The sequence below is a fragment of the Alligator sinensis genome, unplaced genomic scaffold, assembly GCF_000455745.1.
Source record: "Alligator sinensis unplaced genomic scaffold, ASM45574v1 scaffold1024_1, whole genome shotgun sequence".
Classification (NCBI taxonomy): Eukaryota; Metazoa; Chordata; order Crocodylia; family Alligatoridae; genus Alligator; species Alligator sinensis.
Window position 1 is genome coordinate 332174 of NW_005842598.1, and position 17034 is coordinate 349207.

The window sequence follows — 17034 nt, forward strand, 5'->3', positions numbered from 1 at the left end:
GGATTTCCAGGCTGAGCTTGGAGGTCACAGCCACTCTATCATTTCTCAGCATTATCCTTTCCCTTTCTCTCTCTCTCTCCCTGAGCCTCCAACTGGCACACAGCAGATTGAAAACAGCATGCATCACAGGGCTCACACTGAACAATTTTACAGCCTTTTCGAGCCCCCCTCCTTTACTTGTGGCCCACTCTTTTTTGCAATTTGCAAATAAGTCCTGTTTGTGTCCTACAAGTTGTGAGCCACAGGCACTGGAACACCTACAAATACAGAAAAGCAATACAAGAAAAGGAAAAACAGAGATGCTTTTGCTGACATTACCAGTCAGGTAAGTCTATAATTCTGCAAGTGCCACAAAATAAATATTGTATCTGATCAGCTCTCATCAGATATCCTGTTGGTGCCATCCAAAAACAACACCAATTTTAAATGTAGTGAGATCTAACAAGCCATAAGACACTTACAGAATCCCCCTGTAAATAGTACAAAAATCTCTTGTTAACCATACACTTTTTTCAAACGGCTATGTGTATTATTACTGGGGGCCAAATAGCTTTGTGACTGATAGCTTTACAGTACATAAAAAAGATGTCCAAGCTAAGGAAAACGACTGGGGAGTCAAAAACTCTGCACTGAGGGGAGGAAAAATTAAATGTAGGTTTAAAATTTGATTCATTAACATGATATGCTTTAGCTCCTGACTGTTCATTTTACTCTTTCATCATATATCTCATTGAGTTGACAATGGTATTACTTATTTGTCTGGGTATTTTTAATCCATACTATTTTATTGTTAGGTTAAAAACTAAGACACTACTATCAATTCAAGGAATCCATTTTGATATGATAAAGGACATGGACAGTATGCTAGAGGACAATGAGAAAAAGGAAGGACATACTTTTATCAACCTTCTGCTGTCACTTAAATGGGAGTACTTTTTCCTTGATTTCCTTAGCTAAATCCTGGTTTGTTGTTTTACAGTAAATAACTAAGGTAAAGAACAATGTCTCACTCCCAGCTGCAACCAATTTTCTTTTGGTCAGCTGGGGAATAAATAAATTGAGTACATCTTATTTCAGGCAGGGAATTTAATGAGTTGATTTTGATAAGACAAACAGCTCAAAAATTAGATACATTTGAAGTATAGTTAAGAATGGATGGACTTTTCAAAAGCTCTCAAATGTTTTAAGAACAGAAGTCCCTTTTGAAAGTCAATGGGACTTGTGCTCCAAAGAATCATTTAGGTGCTTTGTAGTGGTGTGCAAAACGGGCCGTCTTCGATTTGGATTCAGATTCAGCCCGAATCAGGACAGTGATTCATTGATTTGGATCACTGTCCCCAACTCAATTTGGCCGAATCCGAATCTGAAGATTTGATGCTGATTCAGAGAACCAGCGATTCAGCCAGATACAGCTTTAAATGATTTTTCTACATACATCGAGGTACCAGCATGACTCGTGAATGCTGCGATACTGGGGCAGATGGAGCATTCCACAGGAGTGCGGCGGGGGTGCTCAGAGGCAAAATGGGAGGGGGGGAAGTGCTTGGCGGGAAACCCAGAAGTAGACCAGAAGTACCTACAGTCAGCTTCTGGGTCCACCAGGGAGTGCGCTGGGGGACCCCCTCGTACTCCTCCAGTTCACCGGTCAGCCATGGGAGGACCCCAGGTGCCCCCCCACCCCAGACCCAGTAGATATCAGTTGCCAAGCTGGGGGGGGGGAGGGGGGGCGCGCAGGTGGGGGACCCCACGCGCTCCCCAGTGGACCTGGAAGTGCACTTCTGGGTCTACTGCCAAGTGCGTTGGGAAGCCCCCCACACTCCTGTGGGGTGCTCTATCTGCCCCAGCATTGCAGCATTCACGAGCCGCTTGCTACCTTGAGGTATGTAGAAAAAACATTTAAAGCTGTGTCTACATCTGAATCTCCGAAACTTTCCAAATCTCTCTGAATCAATTCAGAGGGTTCCAATGAAATTCAGAGAGATTAAAGGGTCTCCTGATTCAATTCAGATTCAGAGATTCAGCCATCAAATCAGGCTGAACCTCTGCCGAATCAAATCAGGTACTGAAACTTCGCACAGCCCTACTGTGTTTGAAACTCTGACCTAGGGTATTATATTATAAAGCTATTAAGTATCCCTATTGCTATCTGTAAATTAGGGAAGGGCACAGAAAGTGGCCCTGATTTGCCCTCTCATTTGTATTACGGAAGTAGTCTCACTGAGCTTCACTAAAGCTCAATTTCTGTGTTCAGTTGAACTACTTAACCCATTAACATTTCCTTAAGGTTATTCATCAATGTTATGAGTAAGTACAGTTCAGTGTGGATCAAAATATAAAGAGGCAATTTTTCTCTTGGTCTAATGGTCCACTGTGCTGTATGGATAGCTGATTTAAATTGATAAACATTGCAGAAGCTGACTAACAGCAGAAAAAAAAGTTGCTTCTATAATTTACTTGGTTTTCTATTTCATCTAGTTCGCTTTGCCCAGGTAAAGAACACAGGGGAAGAATTATGCGGGGATTTCGTGGCAAGGATGGTAGTCTCTAACAAAATGCTTTCTATCTGATTTTGACTCTCAGCAACTGAATCCTAAGCTTCCATTGGCCAGCAATCTAATGAAGTCACACTATGCTGTGTGGGATAGTGGCATTTACATATTTATCTCAGCCATAGCTATTTTGCCAAACATAGACAGTGTTGTAAAGATACAATTGAATCTGATAATACAACTTCAACGTGTACATAAATCTCATTTCCCCACTACTGCCAAACTACTCTCCCTACATTTTAAAGAAAGATCTGGTGTGTAACACAACAGACACCAACTTACAGTCAAGTTGTTTCATTAGCTATGTATCATAAGACTCCCTTTGATTTCAGTGCATGGATTCTGTAGCAGAATTTAGCCCCAAAGACGCTGTAGTACTACTATCTTTTGATGCAGTGCCACAAATATAGCTATTGTTTAAGTGGTAAGAGAGAAATGATGGCTGTGCACAAGGGCTAAATGCCTAGGGTGTCAGTTTTTTGTGTATTACCAAAAGATAAAAAAATGAATAGACTTGTGGTTAAAGCACTAGAATGGGATTTTGAAGGAACAAATACACAAGATTTTTTACTGCGGAGTTGTCTAATTAGCTCCACAGTAAAGCATCTGGGCATTTATAGACGAGCTGTGGGAGGCAGGGGGAGCACTTTAATTAGCGAGCTGTGTTAATTAAAAGAGCCCAAGCATCACATGTATCAATGTCCCTTGTTCAACAAGCTTTAGTTCAAAGCATCCCACTGCCATTTTTCAGTGCAGGGATGCTGATACACATGATGCTGGAGACTTCTGGAGTGCATTAATTTCTGTGCTCCAGCAGACTCGATTAACAAGTTTACTCCAACAAGCTAGATTTTACAGAGCATGGAAGCAGCCTCCCTGCATGTGTGTAAGTGCCCTCTGTGTCTACACATGCAGCACTGTTAGGCTGAAGTAAACTAATTAACTCTGCTGTAGGATAGTACTGACCAACACAATTACTATCCTATGGTAGAGTTATTTACTCTGTTGCAACACATGTGTAGATGATGACCGGGGCTGGATGGGGCACAAAGGTACTAGTGAGGGGCAGCTTGCCAGTTAGCCCTGCCCTGGAGCATCCTCAAACCCCAGCCAGCTGCTCCACAACACACTCAGCTGGTGTGGAGAAGCTCTGGGCTGGCAGGCTAACCCCCTAGGTCTCCTGCCAGATGGGGTTTATTTAGGTATACTAAGTTTACGTGCAGATGCACCCTGAATGGAGTTTCTTGCTCAGTTCCTGACCTTGGGCATGTCATTTATTGCCAGCATGCCTGAATTCCCCTTCTGTCAAATGGGGACAAGAATCCATCCCTAATTCATACGGAGATAAATCTACAAGCACTTGGGAGGTATGCAGCTATCGTATTGGCAAGAACTGTGTAAATATCAAGATAGTTACAAATACTGTGTTATGGAACCGTCTCCTTTAAATGGCACAGTACCTTGCTTTTGGGTGGAGGACTGTTTGTGCTCTTGTCTGTGTGGATGCTGGTAGGGGATACAGCAGCACCAAGGTTGCCTTGGGGTATGCCAGGTATCTTGCCTCCTGGAGACACTTGCATTGCAGCAAGTTGGGCAGCATACAACTGCTGTAAAAAAGAAAAAGGCAGGAGAGACACAGAAAATGAGACATCATCAATAAATAAATAAATACATCTTTAAAAAAATTCTCCTACTGCAGAGGCTGTATGTTTTTCTGATGGGTATTTTTTATTTAGCACGCTGGCATATTTCAAGACAGGAACTGTCACCTCAACTTGTGAGATTCATCCTTCAGGGGAGGAAAGACAGATGTCATATATGAAATTACCCAGCTTCAGCATATCCAGGCATTCAGATAGTCCACTTCATGGTCTGCCTGTGCCATGGGACAATCACTTTCCTTCCTGAAAGGATGGAGCTATAAGAACATCCCAGCAATATTATATTAACAACTCCCTCCCCACAAAATTATGGAATTAATGTAATATTTGCTATCATCACACTGTTCACTCTGCTTGTACAATATATCTGTTTATCAAACTCGGTATTGCTCTCATCTATTTGGGCTGTAAATGGTTTGGGGCAGGGACTAACTGCTGCTTTATGTTTTTCCAATGCTTCTCATTCTTGGTTAGTCTTGGGCACAGCCATAATAAAATTTAACAACAACAATGTATAACATCACATCACAATAACAATCAGGGGCTCCAAGCAAGATTGAGATGTCTTTTTACAGGGTGCAGTGCAAACACATGAAAACATTTTTTAAAAAATCCTAAAACGCAAGGGCCTTGAGCCAGAAAGGCACTAAGGCACACATTTAACTTTAAGCACGTGAGTATTGCTATCAAAGTCATATGTTTAAAATTAAGCACCGACTTAAGTGCCTTGGTGGAATGGAGCCAAGGATTGAGAGGAAATAGGTAAGCTGGCAGTGTGTTGTAAACCCACCAGGAAGTAGAGAATACAAACACTGTGGGCAAGAGAAGCAGCAGTTAATACAATGTGGCTGCTTTATGTACAGAGTGGGGAATGAAAATGAAGCCAAATGCAAGTCTGGATGGTGCAACAAACTGGTAATGAAATAACAGGACCTTTTATCCCGTGGTCACAGAGTCAGTTTCAACATCAGGCCAGACGTATACTTTATTATTGCTACAGTGCAGTAGGTGTATGGGGCATGTTATAGGAGAAATATGACACATTCTGCCTCAAGTTGCTTCCACTGTAAATTAGGCATAACAAGGATGGAAGTGACAAATAAGGGGCAGGGAAGTGGACGTGAGAAAACACGGTATACCAGCAAGACTGGACTGAGAGAGTCTGCCTGCTTGTTGCGGGGTGCAGGTGATAGGTTTTCTTTAAAAATGTTTATGTCAATAAAAGAAGAAAGGTAAGAAGGGAGATCGCAATGGAACAGTAAATAAAATATGTGATCTTGAGAGAGGGAAGTGAGGATTCATCAGAACCAAGCCTGAGGAGCATATTGGAAGCCGGGGAAAAGGTTTAAAGATACTACCTCTGAGTGCTTGCACAAATATTACTCAGACTACATATGCTCTGAAAAGAATATATGACAGTGTGGTCAAATGTCCAGGTTTGCCTGCCATGAGTTTGGGATGATTATGTGGCTCGGGAGTGCTGAAAACATGAGTAATTGATGTAGGTTATTCCAAACCTTGATACTTCACAACCAAACCCTCATACATTCCTCTATATAGTCTTTTGGTTGTGATATGTATATAATCCTGATCAATTAACAATATTAAATCTATTCTGTTTTTGCTCCTGTCACTTTAAATAATTCTGCACCAAGGATCTTCTCATTCTTTCTTTTCTCCCACCTTTCCTCCTCCTCTTTTGGTTTTGTGACTTCTTTCTTTTTTTCCCTTCTGTCTTCATTTTGGCCTCTACTTGTTCCTCATTATTCTTACTCACCATTCATCATTTCCCTTCTTCCTGCACTTTCTCTACTTCCTTCTCAGTCATTCATTCTCTTCTCACTGTCTTACTTGCATACTTACTCATTCATTCTGCCTACCACCTTTATCCAAACTCAGTCAACCAGCCTCAAATACAGTCACCCAGAGATAGTCATCCAAGGTCATGCAGTTAGAAATTATAGTGATGGATACAAAAAACATCAGATCCAGACAGATGGCTCTTAAAGGAGAGTCACTCCTGCAGCCATAAAGGCAGAAACAAACAAGGGCATGAAGGCTGCCCTTGCCTCCTTTACTCCCTCCTCCTTTGCCTTCCCTGCCAGCATACCTGATCTGGCAGCCACTCCAGCCAGTCTGGGATCTCCAGTGCATGTGGCACAGATTCTAGAGGAGCAGCCACACTGTAAGATCAGGTATGCTGGGGGGGAGGGAAAGGGAGAAGGGTATAGGGAAGAAATGGGGTCACGGGTCCCTATCCAGCCCTGTGCCATAGTCATACACCATGTTCTGTGTGGGGCTGATCAGACCCAGAGGCAGCACTGGGGGGCAGATGACAGAGCTCTGTGGGTCTGTTTGACACCCCCACCTTAAAAGTAACATGACACAAAAGTGTGAAATGACTTCTGGAAAAAGTTAAAAAAGAAGCAAAACGGCCAAATGAGGGCTCTGAATGTTATTGCGCCAAGGAATTTGTGCTGTTTTATCGCTGTTCAGTGGTCTATATGAAATGAGTTGGAAGCGATGAGTGCCTATACATGTGCTCGGGGGTGAAGAGGGGCCGCTCTAATTAAGAAAGCCCACTGTCACATGTATTAAGCCCCCCATGTTTTAAAATAGCCATGGGAGTGCTTTAACTAAAGCTCATTCAACAGGCTTTAGTTAAAATGCCCCTGCAGCCATTTTAAAATGTGGAAGGATTTAATGCATGCAGTGAAGTGATGCTGGAGTGTTCTAATTAGAATGGGAACCAGCACATCTGTAGGCAGGCAATAGTTTGTAGTTGTGGCTAAATGCTACTATGCAGAAGTCCAGCAATAGGCCATATTTTGAGTGGTTAAGTGTAAATCAAGGGCTGCCTGGACCTTGTACCTGTTCTCTGTTCAGGGACAAACTGCACAGCCAGAGAGGTGGTCTCTTGAAAAAGGACTGAGGCACATTTGTGGACATAGAGCAGTTTGGAAGAGACACTGGAAGAAAACTTGCAGTGCCATCACCCATGTTGAATTTGTTTTTGTGCTTACACAGAGGGCTGCAACCTCTCCAGCTGTCCAGGCTGACCCTTTTTTTCTCCACCGTTATTACATGTATTTAATAATTTAAAAATTAAAAATAAAAATGAGTAAACAAGATCCTCTGGGTAGTCTTAGCTTTACCATGCACAAGGTATCTTTTCCACCGAAAAAAGATATCCGACTTAACTATCACTTTATGAGAAATTTAAGAACCATTATTGCAGGTTGCAAAGACCTAACTTGGCATAAGTAAGGGTAGACAGCACCTGAGTAAGAGGTCTTAGGGCAAATAACCATACCAGTTCTTTCTGCCATAGGATCTACTTCCATTCAGAAAATGGTTTTAAAAAAAATTAGGATAGCTCTCTAGCTCTAACCTGTTAAATAATAAGGGGGAGGGTGGATTCTTAATTAGCCAGTATGGTTTCACCTACAGTCTTGCTCATTTTGAAAAATGGACTAAGACTTAGCTTGTTAATATTTCGGGGGAAAATTTGAACTTTGACATTATTTGAATTTGTCTTTTCAAATGCAATTATTTTAGGGCATAACAACTTTTGACTTATGCCCCACAATAGGACATTGGTTGTTAATCACAATGGCTAAATAACAAGAGTTTAGAGCGGATGGCTATACTAACTAAAGCAACTGAATGCAGACAAAGAACAGTTCTACCCTGAGGTCCACCAGAGTCTCAAAATTTGGAGAAACTAATACAGCAGAAAGATGCCAGTAGTCTTCATGCTGAAGTATACTGTTGTCACGAAAAAGCATATTCTGTGCATCCTCAAGTCTGTGAGACTGATGAAGCCAGCACCTCAAAAAGAAAATGGATATAATTTGTTCTGTACCATTGCTGGAATGAACTATTCTTAAGTCTCCTTAAACAAATGCCAATAGGGAATCTCTCAGACCACCAAAAGAGTTGTACAATTTAACCAGACTGGAGTCTTAAATGTAAAAACTTGGGGGTTGTGTAACAACCCCTGGAACCTTGTGAATCTCAAGGCAATTGAATGGTTTACCCTCACTAAGGTATTCAGTTGAAATCAGTGGAGCTCTGTTGATTTAAACAAGTCTATTTTTGCTATCTATGACAAAATAAGAATAGTAAGGCCATTTAATAAGGCAGACAGACAGATCCCCCAATAAGTGGGCCTTTAAAAAGGCAATTAAATCTTAACATTCATGGTTTATTTATAATAAAATAATCATATTTCAGATGCTTTACCTATAAGCAGTACTGTATGCTTATCTTCTCATTAACCTCTTATAAAAATCTGTGTAGAAGCAGAATCATCAGAACAAAACAACTGGTTATACTTTAAAATGAGAGAGAAGTATTGATATTTTAATACAGCAAGTATTAAAAGTAATCCATTAAGCAAAAAATCCCCCTTTTCTAGCTTATCACATGAACCATTTGTAATTCATATTAATATAAATCAGGTGTATTCAGCTAAACTCTCCCAATGGACTAGCTCTCATTGCACTTGGCTTGATGATTACGTCATACATCAATACCAAAGCGTTAAGGTTAGACTGGCTTTGAAAATGCCATCCTCAGACACTGTTGTTATATGTTAGCAATACTTATTACTGCTTTGAGGGCACACTAAAAACAGTTCTTGTTTTATTGATAAAGAAAATGAGAATTGCATTTAATAGAAAATTCTAAAAGATTTAAATCAAGTCTTAGTAATTATATAGATGCAGAGACACATACATGCATACATATAATCTCTATAATAACATCTTTGTATTAAAATAGTTTTTATCTGTGAACTGTTGAGATTAAGATCTGCTGTTATTTAGAGGTGGCAAGCAGCACTGGAAATCAAATCAGTTTTGAGGGTAAATTTGTCTCTGGTATAAACCATGACTTCAATGGCATTACCACAGACATTAATTTAAATGTTTAAATGTTTGTGTTCAAATGTTTGAAACTGCAGACTGACCTAACACTTCAATGTCCGTGATATTCTGAGAGCAATCATTAAAAATACACACATGAATGGGCCCTGGTCTGACTTCATAGATATATTTTTGCATAAAGACATGATATAAAATGTGATTTTCTCCTTAGACTACATTAATTTAATCTTCTCTACTATAAATTTCAGAGGAACATTTTACATATGCCAAGGGAAGTATTTTCTTGTGGAAGACTGAAGTTTGAGTAAATTCACTGCTCATTTTCAAAAAGCAGGTCAAGAACTTGGATGAGAGGAGGAAGAATTCAATCAACCAACCAAATGGCATGACTCCTCCTATTTAACATTTTAAAAAGTTGGTGTGGGACAAAGAACAGATTTACCCGCATCAGCAACATGTGGCAAATCTCCATAGATACTCAATAGGTCAGAAAGTTCTTTAATATATGAAAGATCCTAATATTAGATACTCATTTCTTAACTTTCAACCTTTTTTGGTTAAACATTGTTAAACCAAAATTTTAAAGGTCTAACAAATTTTTAAAAGGTGTAAATATGTTAACAGCTAAGTGCATAGGTAACAATTTGCTTCCACAAAAATGGGATTTTGAATAAACAAAGATGTATTAGCATAAATCGAAGGGTTTTTACTATTATTATTTAATACCTAGCTCACAGAGTCTATTGTAAGGTTAAGTTCATCCAACTTTAATGCCCCAAGTTGGCTAGTTTTCACTTTAGGAAAACTTCAGCAGAATGACAATGTAGCACAGGATCTTCAGGTATTAGAAAGTGCTTACGGCTTTACCTTGGTTATGCCTTTATCCCATCCATTCCTGAAGATTAGTGTACAGTGCTGGCAGAAGACAATGCAGAAGAGTTTTTCAAGGCATCAGAAATGACCCAGTGGTTATTCATGGGACTTCTCTAACATGGTTCTGCTCTTTCCTAGCAGAGAGATCCCAAAGGATGGTGATAGGAAAGCACTCCTCATCCTCTTAAGACCTTTCCTGTGGGGTCCCCTAGGGCTCTGTCTTGTTGATCCTCCTGTTCAATGTGTATATGAAGCTACTGGGTGAGACTGTGAAGGATACTTTCAAGTATGATGACACCCAGCTCTACCTCTCTTTCTCACCTAACCCAGATGCTGCATTCATCTGACCCAGACCCTGCCCTCTCAGTCCTTTCCCAGTGCCTGGCTGCAGTTGGGAATAGGATGCGGCTGAACCAACTGAAACTGACTCCAGACAAGACAGAGTTGATAATGGTTGGCAGTCTACATGACCAGTAAGGGAGATTGGCACATCTTTCACTGATGGGGTTCAACCTCCCCTTGTTACTCAAATCTTCAGCCTTGGGGTCACCCTGGATACTCTGCTGCATCTGGATCTTCAGATGGCAGCAATGGCCAAGAGTGCATTTCATCAATTCCATCTGGTGAGAAGGCTGTGAACCTTTCTTTAAGGTTTGGATTTAGCCACCATCACCCATGCTTTCATAACCTTGAGGCTAGATTACTGCAATGCATTCTACACAGAACTGCCCCTGGAGACCATGAAGAAGCTGCAGCTAGTACAGAATACAGCAGCTCACCTTCTCATGGGGGTGGGTTCCCAGGAACACAAAATAATGATGGCCATCATAAAGGACAGTCTGGTGAAGGTGCTGGTTGTGATATATCAGGTCCTAAATAGTCTGGGCCCTGATTATCTAAGGAATTGATGGCTCCCTTACATCTTTATTGAGATCCCTTAGGTCAGACAGGAGCAACTTCCTGCAAGTACCATCAATACACCAAGCTTCATTGGTGAAAATGCATGGGAGCACATTTTTAGTAATCACTCCTCAGGACTTGAACTCTCTCTCTCTCTTGAGTCCCAAGCCTGGACTTCTTTTAGAAGCACTGTAAAACCTTCTTATTTGAGTGAGCATTTAGTAAACAAAGCTAGGCTGATATATTGTTTAGTGGGTCTCAGTTTTCTGTTGCTATTCTAGTTCCCTTTCAAGTTGTTTTGTTCTCTTGCCATTCTCTTCTTTTATCAACTATTCTGTTATCTTACTGTAAGCTGCCCTGAGCCTTGGGAAGGTTGGCATATAAATCAAATAAATAATAATAATAAGTGATAGCATTGCTAACGTGATCCTGAGTAAAGCATGTTAAGACAGTTTAATACTTATTGGCCATGATTTTGAACTCAGGCAGCTGTGCTGGCCAGGGATGGGGCAGTGCTGTCTGGTAGGCATGGGGGTAGCCACAGGGCTGCCCCAAGCAGAAGCAGGTGGGGCCACAGGGCAGCCACAAGCCAGATCGGAGGGGGCGAACTGCACCTGCACCGCCCAGGTGAGCTCTGCTGCATGTGCTCCTGACCAGTGGCTGTTCAACCTTGTCTTGAATGCCTCCAGTAATGGAGAGATCACAACTTCCCTGGGCAGTCTAATTCACTGCTTCACTATTCTAACAGTGAAGAAGTTTGTCTGCATATCCAATTTAAACTTACTTTGTTGAAACTTCAAGGCATTGGTCCATGTCCTCTCTGCAGCAAGAAAGGAAAGGTCCTCTCCTCTTCTTTATGGCAGCCCTTCAAGTAATGGACTGCTATTATGCACCCTCTTAAGCAGCTTTTCTGCAAGCTGAACATGCCTAGCTCCTTCAGTCTCTCTTCATATGACTTGCCTTCCAAGCAATTTATCTTCTTTGTCACCCACCTCTGGGCCCTTTTTAACTTCTCCACGTCCTTTTTTAAAGCGTGGAGTCAAGAACTGCACACAGTATTCCAAATGAAGCCTAACCAGTGCCAAGTAGAGAAACACTAGACAGTCAGAACTTAACAGAACCTAACAGGACCTAACAGAATGGTTACTTTTATATTATGTAAAATATATGTCAATAAAAAAGTTTAGTTGTTAATAAATAGTTTGCAGACGATCAGTAAAAAAAGTCTTGTTTTGGCAACCTGAAATTCTAAGGCGGAAAGACAAAACAATTATATGAAGTTAAAAGACAGCAGGGAAGCGTACTGCTCATGAATGTGGGTCAGCTGATCTGCTGCAACTGTTGTGTGTGTCCATCCTATCCAATAGTAAATAGAAGCTAAATAAGCAGTTTACCCCAAAATGATACGGCTGCGAATTTACCACAGTTTAGTTTACATTTATAGTGGGATAAAATGGGCATTTGATATTACTGCTATGTATCAGTTTGAAGTCTCTTATATACCCTTTCTAAACAGGTATATTGTTTCACTTGTCTATCACCTAAGGCTTTCTTATACAGAAGATCAGATTAAATAATTGAATGGTCCCCTCTAGCTTTAAAAATCAATGAATCTATCAAACTAGGAAACACATTTTAAGGGAAACAAGACGTCACTAGTAAACAATTAACGTGTCTATACGTTCATTAATGTGCCATAGTTACTGCGCATTAAGTTTGGTACTTAATTAACCAAGTACTAATTCAATGCACAGTAACTTGCACTACTTCACAGTAGCACTGGTGCACAGTTTTTTAGTGATGCTTATTGTGCAGTAGCCTAATAACACTGCACAGCAGTGTATTAGCATGCTTTTTGCCCAGCATGCTACCATGCAGTGTTATTAGGCTACTTGCTCAGTAAGCGTCTTGTGTGGACGCACCCACTGTGTAATGTAAGCGTCTTGTGTAGGTGTATCCACTATGCAAGAAGAGCAAGATATTGCTGCTATATTTCTTATGATCAATGTTCCAAGAAGATACTGTGTTGTGTTCAAAATTGCCTCTATTAAGTTTTCTTCAAACAGGAACTATGGCCTTCATAACAAGTTTCTTATAGTTATGGTAATATAATCTCTATAAACACAAGCCTACAAAGTTTACTCCTTAGAATAGTTCCACTGCAGTCAATGAGATTACCCAGCTAAATGAGATTGGCAGGATCTGGACATTTAGTCTTGATAAAAAAATCCAATGACATTCTGAGCATCTCAAAACCTTATAGCTTCTTTTTATTATTTTTACATTTGTGGCTTCAAATTTTTGAGTTTTCATATATTATTTTGAACTACTGTTTTTGCAGGAAAAATTCATTACTCATATATAAAAATAAATGGAAAAATATTGTATTCATTCAATAAATAAATCTGTTTGAAAGCCTATTTCTCTTGCTTCTGTGTCTAGAATAAAACTGGTTGAAGAAATATAGGAAGTAAGAATGTACAACATGAGCCAGTACCAAAATTAGAGTTACTGCAAGAGGCAGACACAATTTGAACTTCCTGTGTTTCTGCTCTGACCTAAAACTACACATTTGAGTGGGTTCTACATTTAAAATAGTATGTTGTATTTTGATAGCATTTTCTCTGAGAAAATCTCAAAGCACTTTACCCACATTAGTAAATATAGTTTCACCTGAAGTGCAGCCATTTTTCTGAGGGTGGGAAAATATTTTTTCAAATGTTCTAAATGTGAAAAGAGGTAGAGGGTAGTGACTTGCCAGTGGACAACTGGAAGTCCGTAGCACAGCACTTGGACACTGTGGCTCTTCAGACCTAAATCTAAACCACAAGGCAATCCTTCCACAGGAAGTAACTGTAAGAACTTATCAATAGACACTTCCACTCAACAGCTAATAAGATGTCAGTCTTTGTGATAGCACATCATTGTAAATTTATGATTAAGATTGGATTTGTATCACAAATTAAGAGGTTTTAACTGGAAAACTGTCCAAGTAGCATACATATTTGTACATACAATGTTCATACTATATGACAGTAACTGAAATTGAATGACTATGTAGAATGCATCTGGAGAAAGAAATTGGAATAAGTCCTCCAGTCAAAGACTGTTAAATTAAATGTTGCATGTGAATAGTTTGTGCCATTTAAGAAATATAGTAAATATTGTATATACACAAATAATTTACCATCAATTTATTCCTGGCTTCAGCTTTTTGCACGAAGCCACAAAATTGTTTATTCATGTTGTTGTTACTGTTCTGAATTCCTAAACCAAAGGGATTTTTGTTAAATACAAGGAAGATGGACTCTTGAAGGAAAAGTGTTAAAATGTCTACATAGTAAGCTACATAAAGAAAAAGGGAGTTAAGATTACATGGAATCAACAAACAATAGGGATGTGGAATTTAAAATAGCTGGACATTTGTGTTGTAAACTACAATCTCCTTATCACTAGCTGACTATTCTATAATGAAGATGAAGCGTCTATATACAGGTTCCACATGGAGACTTGTGTCAGTGTAGTTTTTCCATTAGAAGTTTGAAGTCAGTAATGTAGCATGGACTTTATGTTGTTACAGGAAAAACTCAAGACTGCCCATTTGTTTGCTGCGAATACATTTCCCAAGAGCTTAGTTTTGTATGTATCCAGATCCTAGACAACTTGGCTTGGAGCACCTGAGTTCAGTAACAGTAATTTCCCATTTGTGAAAGCAAAATTCTGAGTGGCCATTTGACAAAATACTTATTTCACTGTATACTGCTTTACTCAACTGGTACTGTACACAACCATTTATTTTTATCCATTAACTGACCAGAGTGGCTAATAAGCAAACACTGCCATCACATTTACTGTAAATAAGATTCCATACATTTTAGATTATTGAGCTTTAGTTAAGGCATTTCACAACTTTAGACACACCTCCTTAGCAACTCTTTCTTCAGTTTTTATTTATAAATTTCCTGTATGCATTTTAAGTTGCAGTATTCAACAGGGAATTAAATCAGAAACATGATGTGGTTATTTTAAGACTTATGATGAATCAACGACTGAAAGTCTCAAATTGTCTTACATTTATGCAGTTAAGAAACAATGCTTGCACAAAACAGATTGAGGTTTGCAACTGCATCTATGCTGGCAAATCCCCATTTAGGGGACTTCCTCTGGGAGCATGAGTCCACCCACATGGATGTTGTTTTGGGATCATACTTTGAACTTTTTAATGACAACAGTTCCCAAAATTTTTCAAGTAAAATTGTCCCCCATGTCCCATTAAATAAGGCAGCAAAGAAATCCCAGAGCAGAGAAAGTATACTTGGCCCATGATATCCCATCTGGTACTAGGAACGATTTCATGAGAAACTGCTTGAAAAACAGAAAAAGAATCCATAAAACCACAAGAACCCCTTCTTATCAGCTGAGATATCATTGCTGCAATGGGGCAAGACAAAGATATCTTTTCACAACAGTTCCTGCAATAATTTAAAAAAAAAAATGCCATATCGTTGAAACTTAATGGGGGAAATAAAATATGGCCAGAAACAGAGATAAAATTAAAACTTAGCTTAGAGTTTCACTCCTGTTAATTTGCAAATGTATGATATTTCCTGAAGATCATCTGTGGATACATCTTTATTTGTTAGCGATAATTTAATACAGCAAAAAGGAAAAAACATCTTTCTGCTCAATCTTCCTAATTAAAATTAAGAGCATTCCTGTGGATGCAGTCATGCAAGTATATCAATTGTCCTTGAAGATGGAAATTAATATTGTTCCTTGGTTATCTATTGTGAACAGGGACTCACTGATATGTACTCTGATGGCTCAAAAGCTTAATTTGCTCTTTGAACTGAGTTGCACTCTCAGGTCTCCATTATTGTTGGTCAAAGGATAAAGGCACAGGAGACAGAGACAGTGATAAACTCTTTCTCCATGGTAAGCAGCATTCAAGTGAGCAGCTAACCTTTTCAGCTTGGCCAGAGATTAAAAATGCAAAACTTCTGCCTTTTGGGGAAGCAAGGAGTGTGCATGTGTACCTGCCAGAGTTCCGCTGAGTCCTCTTTTCACACAAAAAGAACTACATAAAGGAGTAAGTGGGGTTTGAGGAGAAGAGACCATGTGAGTTGTAGCAAAAAAATGTGTCTTCCCTGCAAACTAAACAGTAAGAACTGATTTCTAGAGTGGTACTAAGATATTTTCCCCCTTTGCCTTTTGTCTTCACAGGGGGTGCATCTACGTGAGCCACTTACTGTGCAGGTGTTACTGTGCAATCTACTTGCATAACAAAGTACTAAATGACAATGCAGTAACTGGTGCTACTTTGCAGCAGTGTCCTGGCATGGTTGCCTGGTGATGCTTACTTCGCAGTAGCTCATGTAGACGTGCCCAGGAGTGCTAATAAGATATGACAGCCAGATAAGATGGCCTCTTTATTCAGCTCAAGAATGTTATTTTATTTTATTTTTAGAGGTGGAAAGAGGAGAGTGAAGGTATTATTTTGGGGGAGGAAAAGAATGTGAGACCTTCTGGAGTGTTATCTTTAGAGCTTAATTTCAAGTCAAGATAAATGTGAAACTGTTAAGGGCTTTGGTACTGCAGAAAACTTTGAAACTCTATTTGTCTTCAACAGAGACCCCATTATCATTTCATGCTTTTTTAAATTATCCCACAGGCTACATGCTAGCTCCTTGTGGGCCCCATGAACCACCAATTAAACAGCCTGCTCTAACCCACCATGGGCGCATCCAGACATGCAGGCATGTGCGCTTGCAGCAGCTCAAATAGAAACAGTGTAAATTTAAGCCAGGGCTTTTTGCCTCAGTGCACATGCCCGGACATACACTTTGGTGTGGGGCAAATTGTGCCACTTGGGGCAAAATAACTCTGCCTGGCTCTTCCTAGATCTGCAGTCAGGGGGAGTTAGAGCCTGGGGCTAGCACCTGTCCTGGAACCATCAGTACAAAAAGCTGCCCTGTCAAGTAGCTCAGGGCTACTCATTCTCAGGAGCTTCTGGGGCCCAGCCAAATGGTACGTGGGGACAATACCCCTTGTGCCAGCTGGCTGGAGCAGCCCTGAGAGTTCCCTGCGCCCTCTACCCACTGCAGCAGTCTGGCAGTGGGGGCTGCTGCCTGCCTATGACCTGCTGCCCACCTGCCCGACCTG

At 40.1% G+C, this 17034-nt stretch overlaps 1 protein-coding gene across 2 annotated transcripts in view; it reads right to left on the reverse strand.

Moving 5' to 3' along the window:
* The window catches only part of SOX5 (SRY-box 5), a 404814-nt gene that overhangs the window by 78134 nt on the left and 309646 nt on the right, over positions 1-17034 (reverse strand). For both annotated transcript variants that reach the window (XM_025214719.1, XM_025214720.1), the window contains exon 9: positions 4010-4156. In XM_025214719.1, the coding sequence (XP_025070504.1) occupies positions 4010-4156 (147 nt within the window). The remainder of the gene's footprint in view (positions 1-4009; positions 4157-17034) is intronic.